This window comes from Saccopteryx bilineata, chromosome 5 (genome assembly GCF_036850765.1).
Source record: "Saccopteryx bilineata isolate mSacBil1 chromosome 5, mSacBil1_pri_phased_curated, whole genome shotgun sequence".
NCBI lineage: Eukaryota > Metazoa > Chordata > Mammalia > Chiroptera > Emballonuridae > Saccopteryx > Saccopteryx bilineata.
Window position 1 is genome coordinate 56,594,791 of NC_089494.1, and position 20,187 is coordinate 56,614,977.

The 20,187-nt window shown below is 40.0% G+C and overlaps 1 protein-coding gene across 10 annotated transcripts in view; it reads left to right on the forward strand.

Annotated features, from left to right (window-relative positions):
- Positions 1 to 19,790, forward strand: part of ZNF385B (zinc finger protein 385B) — a 452,357-nt gene extending 432,567 nt beyond the window's left edge. For 9 of the 10 annotated variants that reach the window (XM_066233194.1, XM_066233202.1, XM_066233196.1 and 6 more), the window contains 4 exons: positions 12,334 to 12,579; positions 14,356 to 14,534; positions 16,722 to 16,823; positions 18,326 to 19,790. In XM_066233194.1, coding sequence (XP_066089291.1) covers positions 12,334 to 12,579; positions 14,356 to 14,534; positions 16,722 to 16,823; positions 18,326 to 18,544 — 746 coding nt within the window. In that variant the 3' untranslated portion in view covers positions 18,545 to 19,790. The remainder of the gene's footprint in view (positions 1 to 12,333; positions 12,580 to 14,355; positions 14,535 to 16,721; positions 16,824 to 18,325) is intronic. The other variant, XM_066233192.1, reaches the window with a different exon arrangement.
- Positions 19,791 to 20,187: the final 397 nt, after the last annotated feature.

Genomic DNA, 20,187 nt, shown 5'->3' on the forward strand with positions numbered 1-20,187 from the left:
AGGTCTCCGAAACTGCCTCTTCTCCCCTTTCTCTCTCCAGCAATAGGAACCTTGTGCTGTTGAGTAGAAAAAAAAATGATAGTTTTCTGCTTTGGCAGCATCTGTCATTTATAGACAAGCACATCATAAATTTGGCATACATCTATCCAAATCCAGGAGGCCGAGATTTAGTATCCATCATAAAATAATAGATTAACTATATTTATGACAAACATCTTAAGTCTGAAATTCGGGGGTATGATCATGTAGAACATAAATTGAGTCTCATCTGTCTAAAGAGAAGAGACCATTACACTAAGGCTCATATTTTCATGAAATATACATATATCATTATGACTTTCAAAATCAATTTAAAAAATGAAACTGCCTCTATCTTTGCCCATGCACCTTGAATTTGACACAGCAACCTGTCAGGCAAGGTTGAAGATTCTTAGATAGTTAAGTGGTTGTTATACTCTGGAAACTAACTTCTGAAACTTTTGAGCATTTTTTTTTTTTTTTTTTTTTCATTTTTCTGAAGCTGGAAACAGGGAGAGACAGTCAGACTCCCACATGCGCCCGACCGGGATCCACCCGGCACGCCCACCAGGGGCGACGCTCTGCCCACCAGGGGGCGATGCTCTGCCCATCCTGGGCGTCGCCATGTTGCGACCCTCCTGGGTGTCGCCATGTTGCGACCAGAGCCACTCTAGCGCCTGGGGCAGAGGCCACAGAGCCATCCCCAGCGCCCGGGCCGTCTTTGCTCCAATGGAGCCTTGGCTGCGGGAGGGGAAGAGAGAGACAGAGAGGAAGGCGCGGTGGAGGGGTGGAGAAGCAAATGGGCGCTTCTCCTATGTGCCCTGGCCGGGAACTTCTGAAACTTTTGAGCTTTTTTTTTTTTTTTTTTTTTTTTTTTTTTTTTTTTTTTTTTGCTTCCAAATAATACCGAGCATTTATTGTTAGGTTAGCCACTTCTCAAAGCCCACAATGGTTCTAAGAAAGCGAACCAGAAGTTAAGCCTGATTTTATAATTTACTGAGGATATATTAACTTACGATTTACTAGGGATATGTTATGAACCATTTTAAAAAGCAGAATCTTGGCTATCTCCTTGAGGCTTATATCACCATTAAAAACTTTTATGCATTTAAAAGATATTGTCATATAAAGAACTTTGTGTGCACATTGAATAATTTTATCCATGCACAACCATAAATGACCTTGAGATTTTAACAAAGGTTATTACTTACATTTTTATGGCATTTCACTCATTTGCTTCAGGAAGAATTATCTTAAACAGTGGCGTTTTCTGCGATGAGTAGATGATCAAATTGAACTACTCAATAAATGTTTGTAGATTCCATGCTCAGGGCACTGGTACTGGGCACTTTGGGGGATTCTGGGACCGGTTCTGATTATGCTTACAGTCTAGTGTCACACAAATTTAGCTTGTTAGTATAAAGCTGAAAGTGTTTATTATAGAAAGATTTCTATACTATTTTTGTCTTCCCTGACTTCTTTCTCTGAAAATCAGGTTCACTGTTACGGACATCAAGCATAATGTTATGCAGTAATGGTTTGGTTCTCTCATTTCTATAGACAGCACTTAAACCAATTAAACGTTCTGTGGTGATAAAAATGGTCTGTTATCTGTGTTGTCCAACAGGAGTGCCATTAGCCATGCATAGATATTCAGCTCACGCACACTGGCTGTGCTACTGAGGAACTGAATGTTTCATTTTAAGCAGCCGCACATGGTTACTGTATTGGACAGCACATCTCTAGACTGTGGCACTCTGCTCTTTTGACCTGCGATGACTCCAGAGAAGGCATTACATTCTCTGAGGCTCTCTTCTCTCCTCCATGAAGGATGAATGGTGCCCTGCCCACATCACAGCAGGGGTAGATGGAGTGAATGAAATAATTGTGAAAGAACATTGCTTTTAAATGTAAAGCATAATAAAAATGTCTATTATTGATGTAATTAGTATTTTGGATTTTTTTGTTTGTTTTTGGTCCTTCTGTGGTATCTTATTACACCTGTCCTTGCAGTGAGAGGTGGGTGAGCTATCATCTTGTATTATGCTGCACCTAATATTGCATATTCTAGAAAAACAAAATCATGTTTATTAGACTTACATGCAAAATATTTTTTTTCAAAATATAATTTTAACAGAAGTACTACTAATAATTAATATGTAACTGAATGATCATTATGTGCTTGATACTAATGTGCTAAATATTTTATATGCACTACCTTACTTAATGATTATAACAATCCTCTGATAGATGCTAGAAAGTGAGAACTAGAAAGGGGTAATAATGGCTCAGAGTCCTTCAGATAGAAAGTAGTTTCAAGGCTAGTGTCCCACCAGGGCAGTCCCTCAAACTCACGTGATACCATGATACGCTACCTTAAGATGAAGGTCCATGGACTTTACCGCACATGCTTTTTGAAGGCTGATTGAAATTATTTTTCAAGTCTGATATCTCAGAAGAATGTGTTATCTCTTTCCATACCCTATTTTACAACTAGTCCTGTTAAAAAAAAAAAAGTTATGAGAGGCTTTTAATATGGACATATTAACCAAGGTATGACTCTTGAGTGCTTTTACCTGCTTCACATGCATAGGATAGTAAAGAGAACATGAGCGTGAATTCAGATTAGCTCCACCTCCCACTGACCATATAACCTTAACCAAGTCATGTTCACTGACCTTCTATTTTCCATCTATAAGATAATTCCTCCAAGGTTTGTTGCCAGGAATAGTGAACTAATAAGTCAGTGCTTATGACTTAACAGACACTTAATAAACAGTAGCAAAAAAAAAAAAAAAGCCCCATTCGCTCAAAGAAATGTCCAGATCCTGTCCTTCTCTTGACTCTACAGTCCTTTTGTGCCATGCTGCCATGCAGCAGTGATCTGCAGTTACATTCCTCTTTAAGTGCTTCTTTTATGATCTCATAGTAATTATGGCACCTGTGTTTTCATTCCAGGACATTAAGGCTCGATAAGCCTGACTTTCCCAGTGGGACATTTAAAGATGTAGAAGGACCTTCTTGGTCTTCCTCACATTTCTGTATAATGAAGAAAATGTCTTGTTACTCATTCTTCCACTGGTTAATGTATCTCATCCATTTTGTCCTCTGCAGCCCTTGGTACTTCATACTATACATAGTAGTCATAGAGTTAGCATATATTAAATTAAAATCATTAAGTAGAATTGAATGGGGGAGGCTCTGGTGCCCTCCCTAGGATATAGGCAGGGAAAAAAGGCCCTGGCTAGCCCTTTTTCTTCATATTCAAGGAGACAAATTCCCCACCTCATAGGTTGTCATCTCTTCTGTATACAGCTACAGTACTAAATGAAGGGACAGCATAACACTTCTCTGTTGAGAGAGAGAACCAGGTGCTTCACATGGTGAAGCTGCCCTCCTGAAGCCAGGGTTGGCCACTGTGATCGAAGGAGCAGGGGGGAGGGTGTAATCAGAATGAGAAACATGCCCCTGCCCGCAAAGTCCCTGCTAGCATTTCTGTCAGTAAATAGCAGAAACTTGTCAGTTCATACATTTTTTTTTGCTAGTGTACAATTTCTTAGTGTACAATTTTTTGATATTTTTGTACACTGCTAATGATATAACCTCTAAAAGCTATGTGTTTTATATTCATTTTTTAATTTTTATTCTTGTGACAGAGACAGAGAGAGGGACAGATAGGGACAGACAGACAGGAAGAGAGAAAGATGGGAAGCATCAATTCTTTGTTGCAGCACCTTAGTTGTTCATTGATTGTTTTCCAATATATGCCTTGACCTGGGGGGCTATAGCAAAGCCAGTGACCCCTTGCTCAAACCAGATGTGCTCGTGCTTAAGCTGGCGACCCCAGGGTTTTGAACCTGGGTCCTCTGCATCTCAGTCTGATGCTCTATCCACTGTGCTACCGCCTGGTAAAGCTATATTCTTTCAAATATTAGAATTTCTTGTCACAGTAAAGATTATTTTATTCCTTGCTTCCTAATACTTGAACTTCTGTCAGAGTCTTATGACAATTTTTGCTCATTTAACTACCAAAATGCCTATCAAAGTTTCCTAGCACAGCATCTTTGTTCTTAGTTCTCTATTTACAACTAAAATATTTTAACTCACTGTGAAAATTAGTGTACCACATTTTGAGTTTAGGAAAAATTATTTACTTTATTCTTTTCAACCAAAATTTTACCAAATCCTTTGACTAATTCATAAGACATAATGACTAATATCTAGCAAAAGTGTTTTAAAGCATAATGAAGGCCTAACCTGTGGTAGCGCAGTGGATAAAGTGTTAATCTGGAATGCTGAGGTCACCGGTTCAAAACCCCGAGCTTGCCTGATCAAGGCACATATGAGAGTTGATGCTTCCTGCTCCTCTCCCCTTCTCTCTCTCCTTCATTCTTTAAAAATGAATAAATAAAATCTAAAAAAACAAGTACTATGAAAAATTATGAGTAGATGTTCTGGTTTTATTAAAGCATTTCGGATTGAAAGAAGAATCCTTGTGCAAAGCAATGTCTTAGGATAAATCAAGAACAAAAAAAAAAACCCATTAGACCAGTTAATTAATACCAAGGACATAATCCTAAATGCAAAGTAAGAAAAATTAAACATTATACATGAAGATGTCCATTGTAGCATTATTTGTGTTAATGAAAACTCTAAAAAAGTTTATCAGTACTAGGGAAATGATATAAAATACCTGTATCTAATAAAATATTATGCAGCTATAAAGTAAATAAAATAACATGAAAATGTATGTAATACGTTCAATCAAAAAGTTACAAAATATATTAAATCATAAGTTTAAAAATGTTTATTTGGGGAATATTTGCATACATTACTGAACCCCCACTGAATTTCCAACATCATGTTAGTCACTGCACATATAGGCCAGTGAATCAGGCAGACTTGGGCTTTGCCTTCATGAAAGCACATCTGGAAGGGTAGATACCTAACAATCTTGATGAGTGAGAAGAAAGGGTTTCTGACCTCATCTGGGAAGACAAGGAAGGCCTAGGCAGGGGCCTCAACTCTCTATGCTTGGTGAGTGAGAGGAAGTTAGCCAGGCAAACAGAGGCCATGGTTTGGGAGTGGAAAGGAAGAGGAGTCTCATCAGAGGGACCAATACTCCAAAGGACGTGACATGTGATAGACTGCCCTGTTTAAATAACTCAAGTAATGAAAGGACACTTGCAGATATGGGAGGGAATTTAGGATATTGGTAATACAGTGGTTGAAATGATGACTAAGGACAGAAATGAAGGCAGGATGAAGTGATAGGCATAAATACAGAGGTTCTTAACCTCTTTTTTATGGCCAGCTAGAGAAACCTCGTCTCAAAATAACGTTTTTAAATCCATAACTATGAATTTAAGAAAAGCAATTATATTTCTTGTTATAATATAGCAATACAGTAATTAATGTAATACATCAATTAAGATCTAGCAACAGATCTATTATCTACCATAATTTTGAAGGCCTGATGAGCATAAGTGGTATTTCAAGCTTTCTGTTGTAACAACTGTAATATCTAATGAAAGTATCTGATTTCTACTGGTGACAAAGTTACAGGTACTACCAAGACCGCTGTAGTTCATTGCCTTCGTTTATAACCAAAAGAAATATTAAATTTCAATTAGAGATAAATGAAAATAGAGATGCCTTTGCCATTCAAGTTCATGGATCCTGTGAACTCGTGGGCCCCTTAGGAGTCCACAGACCCCAGGTTAAAAACCTCTGTTTAGTGTGAAAGGATTATGGTTGTTGTTATTTTTTCCCTCTATCCAATAAATTCAACAAAATATATTTTAAAAGTATGATTAGCTTTTAGCAACTTATTTTTAAAGGGTTGGCAGCTTTCTCATGCCTGCACAGTCTTCTTAGAGCACACAGTACCCGGTTCGGTCCATAGAGTGAGAGCTGACCCCTGTCTCCCTGGAGCAGCCTGAGGCAATGAGCTTACAGTAAATATTTTGTAATTTCTGTGTTAAATAAGGGTATATTTTTTAGATGAAGAAAAACTGAGTTTGTTCACTATTCTCTCAGACTGACCTTTCCATTGTCAGCATGCATTTCACTCTGCTTGGAGTGTCTAAGCTAAACCCTAAACCAGGGGTCCCCAAACTTTTTACACAGGGGGCCAGTTCACTGTCCCTCAGACCGTTGGAGGGCTGGACTATAAAAAAACTATGAACAAATCCCTATGCACACTGCACATACCTTATTTTAAAGTAAAAAAACAAAACGAGAACAAATACAATATTTAAAATGAAGAACAAGTAAATTTAAATCAACAAACTGACCAGTATTTCAATGGGAACTATGGGCCTGCTTTTGGCTAATGAGATGGTCAATGTGCTCCTCTCACTGACCACCAATGAAAGAGGTGCCCCTTCTGGAAGTGCAGCGGGGGCCAGATAAATGGCCTCAGGGGCCGCAGGTGGCCTGCGGGCCATAGTTTGGGGACCCCTGCCCTAAACTCTTCATCTAGGGAGGAAGGAGGTAAGAGGAGCCCAATTCACGTTTTTCGTACACCTTGTGAATCGATAGTATGTTTCCTTTGTAGAGAGCCATTCATTTAGAAGAAAAAGAACCTGCTCTTCATTCCACCTAGAAAATTAGTTTTTAATCTTATTCCTGGCTTTTGAATCATTACTGGACCCCTAGGGACTTGATTTGAGTGAAATGAGTTAGTTATTCTATTTTCCATAATAAAGCTGCCTCAGAAATAACTTTCACATCTCTTAGTGACAAATCAGAAAAGTGGCAATTTTTAACCCAAAGTTGAAATATGATTTCTCAGGATTGTAGCCTGGCAGAAAACTATAATACAGGACTGGTTAGAATTTATGAAATTAGTCACCTGACTTTCATGGGTCCTAAGTTATTTAAAATAAATAAGGTTATTTTTGTTGGTTGTTTGTTTTAGGTAGGGACATACAGATTCTGTTTCAGTGAAGAGTCACTTTATGGACAATTTTCACTGCTTCCAGGATTAGTCTAAAAGCCAGGATATGAAAATTAAATATATATGTAGTAAATTAGAAATTAGCAAGCTTCACAGTGACCAACTATGCTTGCAGTGACCAAGTTTCCAGAATTCAGTGTGAGGCATGACAGCATGGCATTAGATGTGAAGGGCCCACCAGCATCCGACTGGCCCAGTGGGTAATATTTGAGGACTTTCGGCATGTTCTTTTCATCTTTCATATTAGCTTATTAACTGTTGAGCAAATGAGTTTGTAAAATTTGTGTTATTTGAGTTTGCTCACTTTTATTGTTAAAAATGGCACTAGGCAACACCAGGTATGTGCTCTGTGAAATTGCTAATTACCTTCCTGCTGGGGGGGGGGGTATTGTCTTGCACATGTTTTAAGAGCAGAGGAGAAAGGAGAAGGGGAAGAGAGGAGAGAAGCCAGTTTTTGCAGAGTAAGAAGCCATGTTGGCAGATGGGGAACCAGAGGTGAGGTGCGAAGGGCTTTTGTGAGCTCCACTAAGCCTGGTGGGGCCTTTGATTCTAGGAAAAAATGGAGAAGACTCACCTGGTTGTGAAACTGGAGAATGCGTCAGTAACTTTGTGAGCTCTGAGTGAAAGGGAAGTGTTTTTTCCCTGTGTGTTTGCTCGTCGGCCTGTACAAGACTTGAATAGAGGAATGGTCCACCATTTTTTGTCCCCACTGTTTCTTTATTGTCTGCCTGAATCTAATGGGAACCTGCATGTGCATGGCCACAATGGCGGCGGCCCCTGGCCTTACGTTAATCCTCTGAGGCTGTATTTGAGTCATACAGTGTGCAGTTTGATGAAGAGGTGGGTTAATTTGAGTAAGGTTTCTGGGGTAAAAAATATTGAAGACTGATTTCCTCCATATGGTTTGACAAGTATATATGAAAACAGTTAAAAAAAAAGAGGTTAGGCCCTGGCCAGTTGGCTCAGTGGTAGAGCATCGACCTGGCGTGCAGGAGTCCCGGGTTCGATTCCCAGCCAGGGCACACAGGAGAAGCGCCCATCTGCTTCTCCACCCCTCCCCCTCTCCTTCCTCTCTGTCTCTCTCTCTCTTCCCCTCCTGTAGCCAAGGCTCCATTGGAGCAAAGTTTGCCCGGGCACTGAGGAAGGCTCTGTGGCCTCTGCCTCAGGCGCTAGAATGGCTCTGATTGCGGCAGAGCGACGCCCCAGATGGGCAGAGCATCGCCCCCTGGTGGGCATGCCAGGTGGATCCCGGTCGGGCGCATGTGGGAGTCTGTCTGACTGCCTCCCCGTTTCCAATTTAAGAAAAAGAAAAAAGAAAAAAAAAGAGAGATTTTCAAAATGTTTAGAACTTTGGAAAATAAGTAAATTAAGATGGAACCTCCCAAGGAGGCTACTTTGAGGAACTGAATTCACTTGGCTGCATAAATTATGGATATTTGTTACAAAGGGCACTTCTGATGTAGCTAAGCAAATTTCTCTTCAAAATCCTGTAGGATAAAACCTTTAATAAAGGTGGAGTACTCAGGAAATAATTAGGACAGTCAGAAGCACTGGTTTTAAGTGAGAGAATACTTGAAAGTGAAATTCATATTAACCAGAAGTTCCAGACGACGTGCATCTTTATTAAAGAAACAGAAATAAACAGCACATTAATTAAATTTCCTAATACACAAAATAAAGAGGCTTTAAAAGGCAATAAGGAAAGAGAAATAATATAATGGATTTTAATAAAAATTTCAAGCAATTAAAATGAGGAATAACATACAGATTTTGAAGCTTATAAATTTATACATCTAGAAAAAATGCTACAATATATTACTGTATTAATAACTTTTTTGATTTTAGGATCTGTCTTATTGAATAGTTAGTATCAATCTAATGGCAGAATTTCCTGAATATGATGGAACTATTTACACATTTCCTAAGTCAAAAATATATATACATTCCTAATGTTCTCAAAGCTTAAGGCTTTGGCCTGCCTAAGGGATAAAAACTAAAACATAATTTATCTAAATGAGAGAAAAAGGAGAAGGGGAATGGTGAAGAAGCAGATGGGCGCTTCTCCAGTGTGCCCTGGCCAGGAATCAAACCCAAGACTTCCACACGCAAGGCGAATGCTCTACTACTGAGCCAACCAGTCAGGGCAAAATGCCACTTTCTTTATGAGGAATATCTCATTTTTCCTAGTCTGAAGTAATCATTTCTTGTTCTATGCTCTCAAGCCACTTACCATTTTCCAACATAAATTAGAAATCTCTGAATGACTACCTCATTTCCTGTGCTAAACTGTTACTTTCTTAAAGTCTATAACTGCTTTATTTACTATTTTCTTCAATGTCTAACACATTGTCAGCAACTAGCATAGTGTTGATATGCATTTTAAACAATAAATTACCTCTTGAAAAAGATATGAGAAGGAAATATTTAATTTTTCTTAAAAAAATAGGGATACAGAGCAAATGATATAATTTGATATAATTTTGTCTATCTTCTCAATGTTACCTGAACCAGGTAATTATTGGATAAGATAGATGTTTTCATTTAAGGAAAATATGCTTTAAAACTAATCTGTAATTTTAAAACAAAACAACAGCTTTTTCACATCTCTGGGTAATATATGCCTTTTATAATGTTAATGCCATATGGAGTCCTCCTTTGTGCAGGAAGATTACTACACTGCCACCAGTGAGCAGCTAGAGAAAAGGTCATGCTTAGCGATGCCACCCAATAACCTATGGGATGTTAGTTGGTCTTGATGAGTCTTAGTTTCCTCATCGTTAAGATAGGAATAATCATTTGAAGCCTTACCTATTTCACAAGTTTGTTGTGAGAGATAATAAGATAAAGTAAGTGATAGCATTTTGTAAATTGTAAAATTCTTCATAAATGTAGGAATATATTATGTGAAAGAGATCAATATAAGGAACATTGAAATAGTAATATGAAAAAGGGAGAGAATGAGCAAGTAAATGACTAAAACAGGTCAAATGCTTTAGGTTGAATTTATAGGAAATGCATTATGAAATGATAAAAAAGAGCTTATTGTGCAATAACTTAAGTTTCCAGCACAAGAAAGAGTAATTCCATAAGGGCAAATGTTAAGATTACTGAATAATTGCACTTTGTATGTTCTGTAAAATTACAAATTCAATCTGAGGGATTCTTATAGATGAGAGAGTTCCAGGCCTGAGATCATCTTCAATCTAATTTACTTACTATTACCCTTCCATTTAGGAAGGGTTATTTTATTCCCTTTTCTCCTTTTTGAGGTCAGTTTAGTAAACATCTGAGGTCTTTTCCAGCATCCTCATGGCATTCTGAAGTTTTAATAAAGTTGCTGGAAAGGAATATAGATTGTGGAACCCAAGGATAAAAAGGGATCTGAGCATTCACTTCTTCTAAATACCACCCAGACCTGGAATTCATCTGTAGAATCCCTGCTATATCTAGTCTTCATCTGGATGGATTCAATGAAGAGAAAGGGATGGAAGTCAACTGCTGATCCCTAAATCAACTAGGTAGAAATATGGTCTTTTATTTTTGATGTGTGTGAAAGCTTTGGTTTACCTGGTATGCAGAGCAGACACACTCCTGTTTCTGTTCCCTGGCTACCCTGCCCTCTCGGTCCATCCAGGCCCATAGTACATGGTTCCGAATTAGCAAGGGCAATGAACAAATAAATTTTCAGTTTTAATGCCCTTTCTTTCTTAAGGAGAGTTTATTAACATATCTATAGACATTTTCTAAGAGCACCAGCTGTAGTAAGATTAAACCTGTAATGGATTTTGTTGTTGACTAAGAAGTTCCAGTTTCTTTCTCAAACGAGCTACTGAACGGAGCCCATCTTGAACAGCAAATGAACCCCAGAGAGTTCAAGTCACACTGGCTCCTCATGGAGATGGTGAATGGGCCTTGAGGATTATAAGCCTTTAGTAGCTACATGATCAAAATGCCAAGATGTCTGTAAATTATTTGGCTAGTCCTTATATTGTGCTATGGTTAATGTCATTTAAAACGTATGACTTAGAGTGGCAGTGGTTAATAAGAATAGTGGAATACTTGCATCCTGTATTTTGGATAAATTTCATTTCCATTCAAATATTACTGCACAGGGGACCTGACACATGGGTCTGCCTAGAGCCAGCCACGACTAGTGCATGGGTTCCTGACGTGGTGAGAGCGAAATTTCACAGCATGAGTCCAGGCCATTTTAAGAGTATGTTTATTAAAGCTGAGGTCACTGAGCCAAGGAAGGGCCTAGAATAGAGGAAGCAACAGGAGAGTCTAGGCGGGGCGGCCTGGGCTATCTAAAAACCTTATGGGAAAGAAATGAGGGAAAAGGGGGGTCTAGGAGACAAGATCATGGGGTTGGCCTGGGAAGAGCTGAGGCTGCCTACTGCTCCCCTGTTTGAGTCTTCTGAGGACCCTTAGACTTTAGGAGATGCATACCTGTGGGGGAGGGGGGGGGGGAGAGGAGTGGGGGGAAAGGCCCCAGTGTGCTCCCAGGCCAGAGAGGGGAGAACAAAGAGCACTCCCTCTGGGTCCTTTGTATTGAGGTTTTTTTAAAGATTAGGAGTTTAGGGATAGTTTTAGGGGAGGATTCCAATAGAATATTCAGCAGCTTTTCCAGGTGTGCCCCCTGGAAGCAAGTCATCACCACCAGGAGGTCATCCTGAACCAGGGCCTGGAGCCAAAATACACTTGAAACTTCGATGTTATTTCTAAGGAGGTGACACTCTGCATCTGGCTATAAATTGTTTGGCCAGTTTATACAGCTATCTGTCTCAATGTCCCCATTCTACTAGCCAATGAATTTTCCTACTTTCTTACTGTCCTGTCTCACAAAGAGCAGCAAAAACTTAACTAATCACAACCAAAATAAACCATGTTCCTTCCCTCTTCTCCACACCCCAAGCTTAAAATTTTTAACTTGACATAAATTGAACTTTTAACTTTATATTCATGTCCTAATTAAAACATGAGTAGTCACATGATGAAGCTACCATTGCCTCTCACCTCCTGTTACTGTCATGTCATGTAATCATACTGGAGGGTAGCTGGTTTTCCTATAGAGTAACGACTTCCCCGGAGCAAGGGAATTAGAGGATATTAGAAAGTTACCTGCTTCGGGTAGGAGAATGAAGTCATTTTTCATAAGTCATCATGACCTTGGGGTGACCTGGAAACTGATGGTATGGAATTCTGTTTTAATCAGCCTCGATAGACTAAACTCTGTGCTGGGCTAAAACCAAATATAGAAATCAAATTACTATTTTTTTAATTCCTTTATGACAATGTGTCTGTGTTTATATGACGAATGAGGCTTTAATACCCTATTTCTGTGTCTCTCCTAGAAGACAAAGGGAAGCTAAAGGTCAGCAATCCCAGTCAGCCGTCCAGCTCTGAGGGCAGCTCACTTCTCCTCAAGTCTGGCAGCTCAGCCCTGCCACCCGGAGCGGACACTTCTCCCTCCAAGAGCACAAACGGAGCTCCTGGTACTGCTTCGGAGTCAGAAGAAGAAAAAGCCAAAAAATTGCTTTATTGTTCACTATGCAAAGTGGCTGTGAACTCCCTGTCACAGCTAGAGGCGCACAACACAGGTTAGCAGCAATGCTGGAATTTAAATAATGTTTGTAACAAAATCCAACTTTTCCCATCAGAAAGCCAGTAGGTGTTCAAACATTAGGTTTGTTCAATATCTTCTCCGTTTTTTTGATTCTAAAGTTATGATTTTGAAAAAAACTACAATCATAATGACTATAGAAACAACAAAGCCAAAGCAGATTGGAAATGAAACTTGTCCTGTTCTTTATTTTCTCAAAAGTCTCTAATGCTTCCCCAAACTCATTATAAGGAAGTGACAGGATGAAGACAAATATCTGTGCACAGAGTTTACTGCAGTGCACTTACAAGAGGAAAAGTAATGGACACAACGTAAAAGGCCCTCAGTAGGAAAATGATGAATAAATATAGTAACCCAATATGCTAAATATATTATTAAGCTATTAAAATGTAATTATGGCCCTGGCCGGATGGCTCAGCGGTAGAGCGTCGGCCTGGCGTGCAGGGGACCCGGGTTCGATTCCTGGCCAGGGCACATAAGAAAGGCGCCCATTTGCTTCTCCACCCCCACCCCCCTCCTTCCTCTCTGTCTCTCTCTTCCCCTCCTGCAGCCAGGGCTCCATTGGAGCGAGGATGGCCCAGGCGCTGGGGATGGCTCCTTGGCCTCTGCCCTGGGCGCTGGAGTGGCTCTGGTCGCGGTGGAGCGATGCCCCGGATGGGCAGAGCGTCGGCCCCTGGTGGGTAGAGCGACACCCCTGGTGGGCGTGCCGGGTGGATCCCGGTCGGGCGCATGCGGGAGTCTGTCTGACTGTCTCTCCCCGTTTCCAGCTTTGGAAAAGTACAAAAAATAAAATAAAATAAAATAAAAGGAATTATAAGAAAATATGTATATAATTTGATTTGTGAAATTTTCAGAATATTTAATATGATCCCAATTATGAAATAATATTTTTATACTGAATTTTAAAATTTAAGTGTAGTTATTTTACAATATATTATATGGTATATTAGTTTGGGGTATATAATATGCAGATTTGACATTTTTTGCCATATGATATGATCACCCCACTAATTCTAATAATCATCTTTTACTATGCAAATTTCTCACTATATTATAGTCAATGTTGCTTTTTTATTTTTTATTTTTCTGAAGTGAGAAGCAGGGAGGCAGAGAGACAGACTCCCGTATGTGCCCTTCCTGGGATCCACCCCAAAAGCCCATTAGGGGGCGATGCTCTGCCCATCTGGGGCATTGCTCTATTGCAACCAGATCCATTTTAGCACCTGAGGTGAGGCCGTGGAGCCATCCTCAGCGCCTGGGACCAACTTGCTCCAGTGGAGCTTTGGCTGTGGGATGGGAAGAAAGAGAGAGAAGGGAGAGGGGAAGGGGTGGAGAAGCAGATGGGCACTTCTCCTGTGTGCTCTGATCGGGAATTGAACCTGGGACATCCACATGCCAGGCCGATGCTCTACCACTGAGCCAACTTGTCAGGGCTATGTTGCTTCTTTATATACTCAAAAAGAACCTAAAAATTCACTAAAATGATAACTTTGATTATGTATGGGTGTTGAAAATACAGGTAATCTTTCTTTTTTTATGCTTCTCTATACTTTCTATATTTTTTTAATCCATACTCTTCTGTTTTCCTATTTTTTACAATGAAAATGTGTTAAATTTATAGTAAGAATTAAAAAGGTCATTAAAATTAAAAGCACTGGGAAATTCAGCCTGAAGCTACTTCTCAAGAATAAGAAAACAAAGAGCTTCATATAGGTCTTAAATAGCTATTTAAATGTGTCTCTTTCTGTTTTAGGCTCTAAACACAAGACTATGGTTGAAGCTCGTAATGGGGCAGGTCCAATTAAGTCCTATCCTAGACCTGGATCAAGATTAAAGATGCAGAATGGCAGTAAGGGGTCAGGACTACAGAACAAGACATTTCATTGTGAAATCTGTGATGTTCATGTTAATTCAGAAATTCAACTCAAACAGGTAATATATTCTGAATAAGCAGTCACTGTTGTAGGAAATAGTCACCACTTGACTATTTCCTAATCTATAAAATGGTTCTCACTGTGCTCACAGTTAAATTTACTAACCTTTGTCAACATAAGAAACATCCCAACCTGTAAGAATTTTTATGAATTTATTTAAGCCAAACTGATTGGGAAACAATATTTATTTCAACAGGTTGAGAAAATGTCAGATGGTAGTTTTTCACCTTATCTTCTACATTACAGTAGAATAGTAGTTTTTCACCTTATTTTCTACAGTACAATCAAAGGAGGAGGCCTAAGGGGTTACAGGAAATCCATTGGTGATAGATTAGGGAGGCGGGAAAACAATGGAGAGGAGATCTCTGGAATTCGATGAAAAGTAAAATGATAGACACATTCTTCTTTTACATTGGTGGGGGTAGGATAGTTAACAGTTAACACAGTAACAATGAAGAGTTTTGTGTTCTCTGTTCTGGTGAGTGATTGTGCCCTGAAGCAGTGGTCCCCAACCCCTGGGCTGCAGACAGAACCGGTCCATGGGCCATTAGATACTGGTCTGCAGAGAAAGAATAAATAACTTACATTATTTCTGTTTTATTTATATTTAAGTCTGAAGGATGTTTTATTTTTAAAAAATGATTCCCTCTGTTACATCCAAGTAAGACTCACTCTTGATGCTTGTCTCGGTCACATGATACATTTATCTGTCCCACCCTAAAGGCCGATCTGTGAAAATATTTTCTGACATTAAACTGGTCCGTGGCCCAAAAAAGGTTGGGACCACTTCCCTGAAGGGTATGGAAAAAGGAAGGTACCCTGACATCCCAAAGTATACAATACAGTGTGTCTGTAAAGTCATGGTGCACTTTTGACCGGTCACAGGAAAGCAACAAAAGACGATAGAAATGTGAAATCTGCACCAAATAAAAGGAAAACCCTCCCAGTTTCTGTAGGATGATGTGGCAGCATGTGCGCATGCACAGATGATGACGTAACACTGTGTATACAGCGGAGCAGCCCACGGCCATGCCAGTCGAGATGAGGACGGTATAGAGGAAAGTTCAGTGTGTTCTGTAGCTCGCTAAATTCAAATCCATGACCAAAGTGCAATGTGAATATTGGCGCGTTTATAACGAAGCACCACCATATAGGAATAACATTACTCGGTGGGTTAAGCAGTTGAAGGAAACCAGCAGTTTGGTGGAGAAACCCCGTTCTGGTAGGCCATCAGTCAGTGACAAGTCTGTAGAGGCTATACGGGATAGCTACCTAAGGAGCCCTAAAAAATCTGTGCGTGAGCCCACATCGAACTGCACTGAATAGGTATGAAACTGGGAGAATTTTCCTTTTATTTGGTGCAGATTTCACATTTCTATCATCTTTTGTTGCTTTCTTGTGACCAGTCAAAAGTGCACCATGACTTTACGGACCACTGTATACTATCATAGATGCAAAAAGACAGTGGACAGGATCAGTTAAGGTAAAGATAGAACTTTGCCAAGAAGGATACCTACCTAGAGCAAAACTACCCACCATGACTCGCTTTTAGTTAGGAAGTTTTCATTTGAGACCATCCTATGTGTTTACTTTAGATCTCTGAGTCTGTTAGGCTCCCATGCAGACCTCCCCTGAGCTTGTTCAGTTTAGTATGTGCCTCCCCCCCTTTTTTTTTCATTTACACCTTTATAGGATGCATACAATATACAAAATACAGGTGCTCTGTGGAAGAAAAAGTCAGTACCAAATATTTGCACACTTATTATTACTCTATGTCGAATTCCAGACTAGACTAGGTTATAGAGACTTGTGAGCACCACAGTCACCTAGAGCAGGATGTTCTGGAAGATAAGTGAGATGATTAGCCCATCTTCCTAGGATCCAAAATCTGGTTAGGGAGACAGACTCAACAGTCACAATGGTAATAGCAGACAACGTTGGGTAAAAGCTATAGAGAAAGAGGAAAGGGAGGAGGCATTACCAATGAGTGGGGAGCAAGTGTTAACTTAGTGGGGTGGTTTTACCCACTCTACCTTAGAACTTGTGCCTAGAACTGGGTCCAGCTACCTCTGGTATTAAAGCCTCATAAATCATGGTGAATCCAGCCACCTCTATCTAGGAAATATCTTTGACATGGACTAAAACTCACATTTTGATTCGGCTAATGCATCAAACTTTTTTTCAGCATATTTCTAGCCGAAGGCATAAGGATCGAGTTGCAGGGAAACCACTGAAGCCGAAATACAGCCCTTACAACAAACTCCATCGGAGCCCGAGCATTTTAGCAGTAAGTTCACCTTGCTCTCTCACCTGTTTTGTGGGGCAACCTTGCTGGGTTGGACAGGTTTGTGGGTAAGGAGTACCTTGGGACTAATTGGTCCTGAAAGGTTTAGAACTTATAAATAGCCCTCAGAGACAGAAGTTCAAATAAACTGCTTTATTCCTGCTGCAGGACACCTTCCAGAAAGCTTCCTCAGAGAAGAGAAGCTAATCTTTTTTTAAGAGCTAATACCTTACGCTCTACCAAGACCTTTTGACAAGACTGCCTTCTTTAGCGTATAAAGAAAAGTAAATACTGGTGATGCCTAATGAGCCTGGGAAAAGGGATTGCTTTCCGAACACAGAAATTAATTCTTTAATAATATCCTCCTCCCTTCTCTCTCTTTCTGCCTCTCTCTCTGTCTCTATAGCTCTCCTTCCCTCCCTCCTGCTCCTTCCTCCTTTTTTCTTCCCTCCCTTCCTCTCACTTTCTCCCCCTCTCTCTCCACTCTCTCTCCACAACGTAAAAAGTAGGTGTGTGTGTGCTTCTCTCTCTTTCCATGTCTAGTAGGCATGTTGGTAATGAGCCTGTCTCACCTGCTCTCAATATATGCTATTTGCAGTTTCTTTGCAAAAAATACTCAAGGATTTAAGCAATAGGTGTCATATAAATACCCACATGAATGGATTTTATAATCTTCTTGGGACCTCAGTCCCTCTGAGGTTGAAGCTGGGCGTAGCCAGCTGGAGGCCATGCTGGGTTTACCTTCCAGCTTCTGTGATACTGCAAATAATATAACCTGCATTAAGCACATCCAGCTTGCAAAACTCTTCCTGATTACAAAAGAAAAATTAAGAATCAATTTCTTACTTCCCAGGGAGATTCCACCCTGGGATTCCTTCACAAAGAGAAAGTTGCTAGCCCACTTACAGTGATTCTCAATAAAATAAATTTGAGTTAGCTGCAGTTTTCCAAGGAAAACTGTAAGTGGCTAGAGAGAGAGGTGGAAACGGACTTGTTTTCATGCCCCGTCATGAGCTCTAATATCCAGAACGCCAGTCACCTATCCTAGAGCTTTCAGAAGAGAGGTGAGAGGAAGGGTCCTAAATACTCTTCAAAAACAATTAAAAACTAAACAAGACCAAAAAAAACCTCTTTGAAGGCTGCATTGTGGTTTAAGGCAGATCGAAATTCTGAATTGAGCTCCATGGTGTAAGCAGGAAACCTTCAGGGAGTCTGTTTCCCAGCCGCAGTGTGAAATAGGGTTAGGATCTCTTCAGAGGGGCTTTCCTCTGTCCCCGTGCTCAAGGACACACCACCAAAAAAGGGTTGAAAGGGATCCAAATCAAAGTAGAGGTGTGCCAGGGGCCTTTGAAACCAGTTTTGTGAAAATCATTTTTTTTACTTCTGAGAATAAAGATTTTTAAAGTGTGACTTCTTGATGTTGGTGTTTTATTTATGAAACTATATCTGTGACGCTTATTCATGATAATATCTCCACCCCATTCCTGGTTTTCTCCCTCCTTAAGGCAAAACTGGCATTCCAGAAAGATATGATGAAGCCTCTGGCCCCGGCCTTCCTGTCCTCGCCCCTGGCGGCGGCCGCCGCGGTGTCCTCGGCGCTGTCCCTGCCGCCCCGGCCCTCTGCGTCGCTCTTCCAGGCTACGGCCCTCCCGCCCGCTCTCCTGCGGCCGGGCCATGGGCCCATCCGCGCCACCCCTGCCTCCATCCTCTTTTCTCCCTACTGAGTCTGAAGCCTGGCCCGGCCCGTTGAGGCCAGTACGAAAGTTGAGAAGAAAAGCCAAAAGGATTCAGCAATTCAAGCATTTTGTGTTGCAGTGCCCCCGACCCAGCCACAAAATGTGAGCCGGACTCCAAAGAAGAACACATCACTAAGTTCAAGAGTGCGTTAAGGGGACTGTTCCTGTGATTTAGGAATCTGAGCAGCACAGGCTTTGTCTCTCTATTCCCTCTCACCCTCCCTCACCCATTCAATTTTTGTGTCCCAGATATTTGGTTTATGGCAAATGTATTGGTCAGGAAAATATATATACATATATTATTCTCTGGCTATTTTTTCATGAGTATGATCTGGCTTAGATATAATATGGAATATCTTCCTGACAGACTTGAAAAATAGCGTCTTCCTCATGTCTGTAAATAACTCTAGAATCCAACTGGGCACATTCTAGTGTGGAACAAAAACAGTTGAACACAAGTGCTTGCTTGTGGACACCATCTTACCAATGGATCACAGCGTTTTCTCTCTGGTGTACTATTGTTGACAGGGATTGTGTACTGTTTTAGACCCAAGTACTGTTGTATCCTGTGTAGTACTAGCTCTGTACTTCTTGTCTGAATTAAACATTTTTAGTTGCTGTGTAAATGTTAGGAAGCAAAGTAGCTTTTGAATTTTCTCTTTAAGAGAACAAAAGATAATATATTTCTCTTTATTTCACATTTTATTTGGTGATATTTAAATGAACTAGAAAGCCATATAACATAGCTATAATTACTACCTGTTTGCTATTTTTGTTTAACTTATTTTGTAGCTTCCTCACCAGTTTGAGTTGCTAAGAAAATGTATACAAACAAAAAAAGAGCTTCCTAAATTGCACATCTTTGTACCTCTTGTGCATTCTGCAAGAACACAATGAATCCACGTATTTCTATGTAATGATCTTCTTTGTTTTTAACCTGTTTTCATTTGTAATGATGCTACATAATCTTGTGGCTCCCTGATGCAATAATGTACAGAAAAGAACAAAAATTTATAATTGAACAATTTGTCTCTCTGTTCACTGAATTCATTGCAGGTCATGCTCCCATGCCCCTTTTCTAAGCTGATATCAAGAAGACTGGAATGTTTGTGATATCAGGTGCAAGAGGTCTCATAACACAACAAAAGAGAGGGAACTCTTTTTGAGCATCTGCATCTGCAATCTGTAAATGGTAAAATGTCTGTGTATTTTTTTAAATGTACCTTTTCAATAAAAGCACAAAAAGTAAAAAAAAAGTTTTTGTTTTCAAAGTTATTTTCTCCTGAGAGACTCCTCCAATTTGAAATCATCTGATGAAAGATTTTCAGTAACTGCAAAGATTGCTTTTTACATATTTAGCATTTCAGCTCTTATTTGCAGCATATTTATTTGTCATGTTTATTCATTACTGTTCATGGCATCTGCATAAGGCAAGACTTTACTGCTGTTTTCCCTCTGACTCTCTAAAAAATTGGGCCAAAGTTGTGAGTGTGGCCCAAAATCATAGTAGCAGGCTGCCAAAAATTGGGGACTGATATTTTGACACTTGCTGTGAGTCTTCTAAATCCCCAGCCCATCTTTTATTCATGTCCATGGCAATTGCACTTTCTTCTTAGAGAATTTTATTTCAC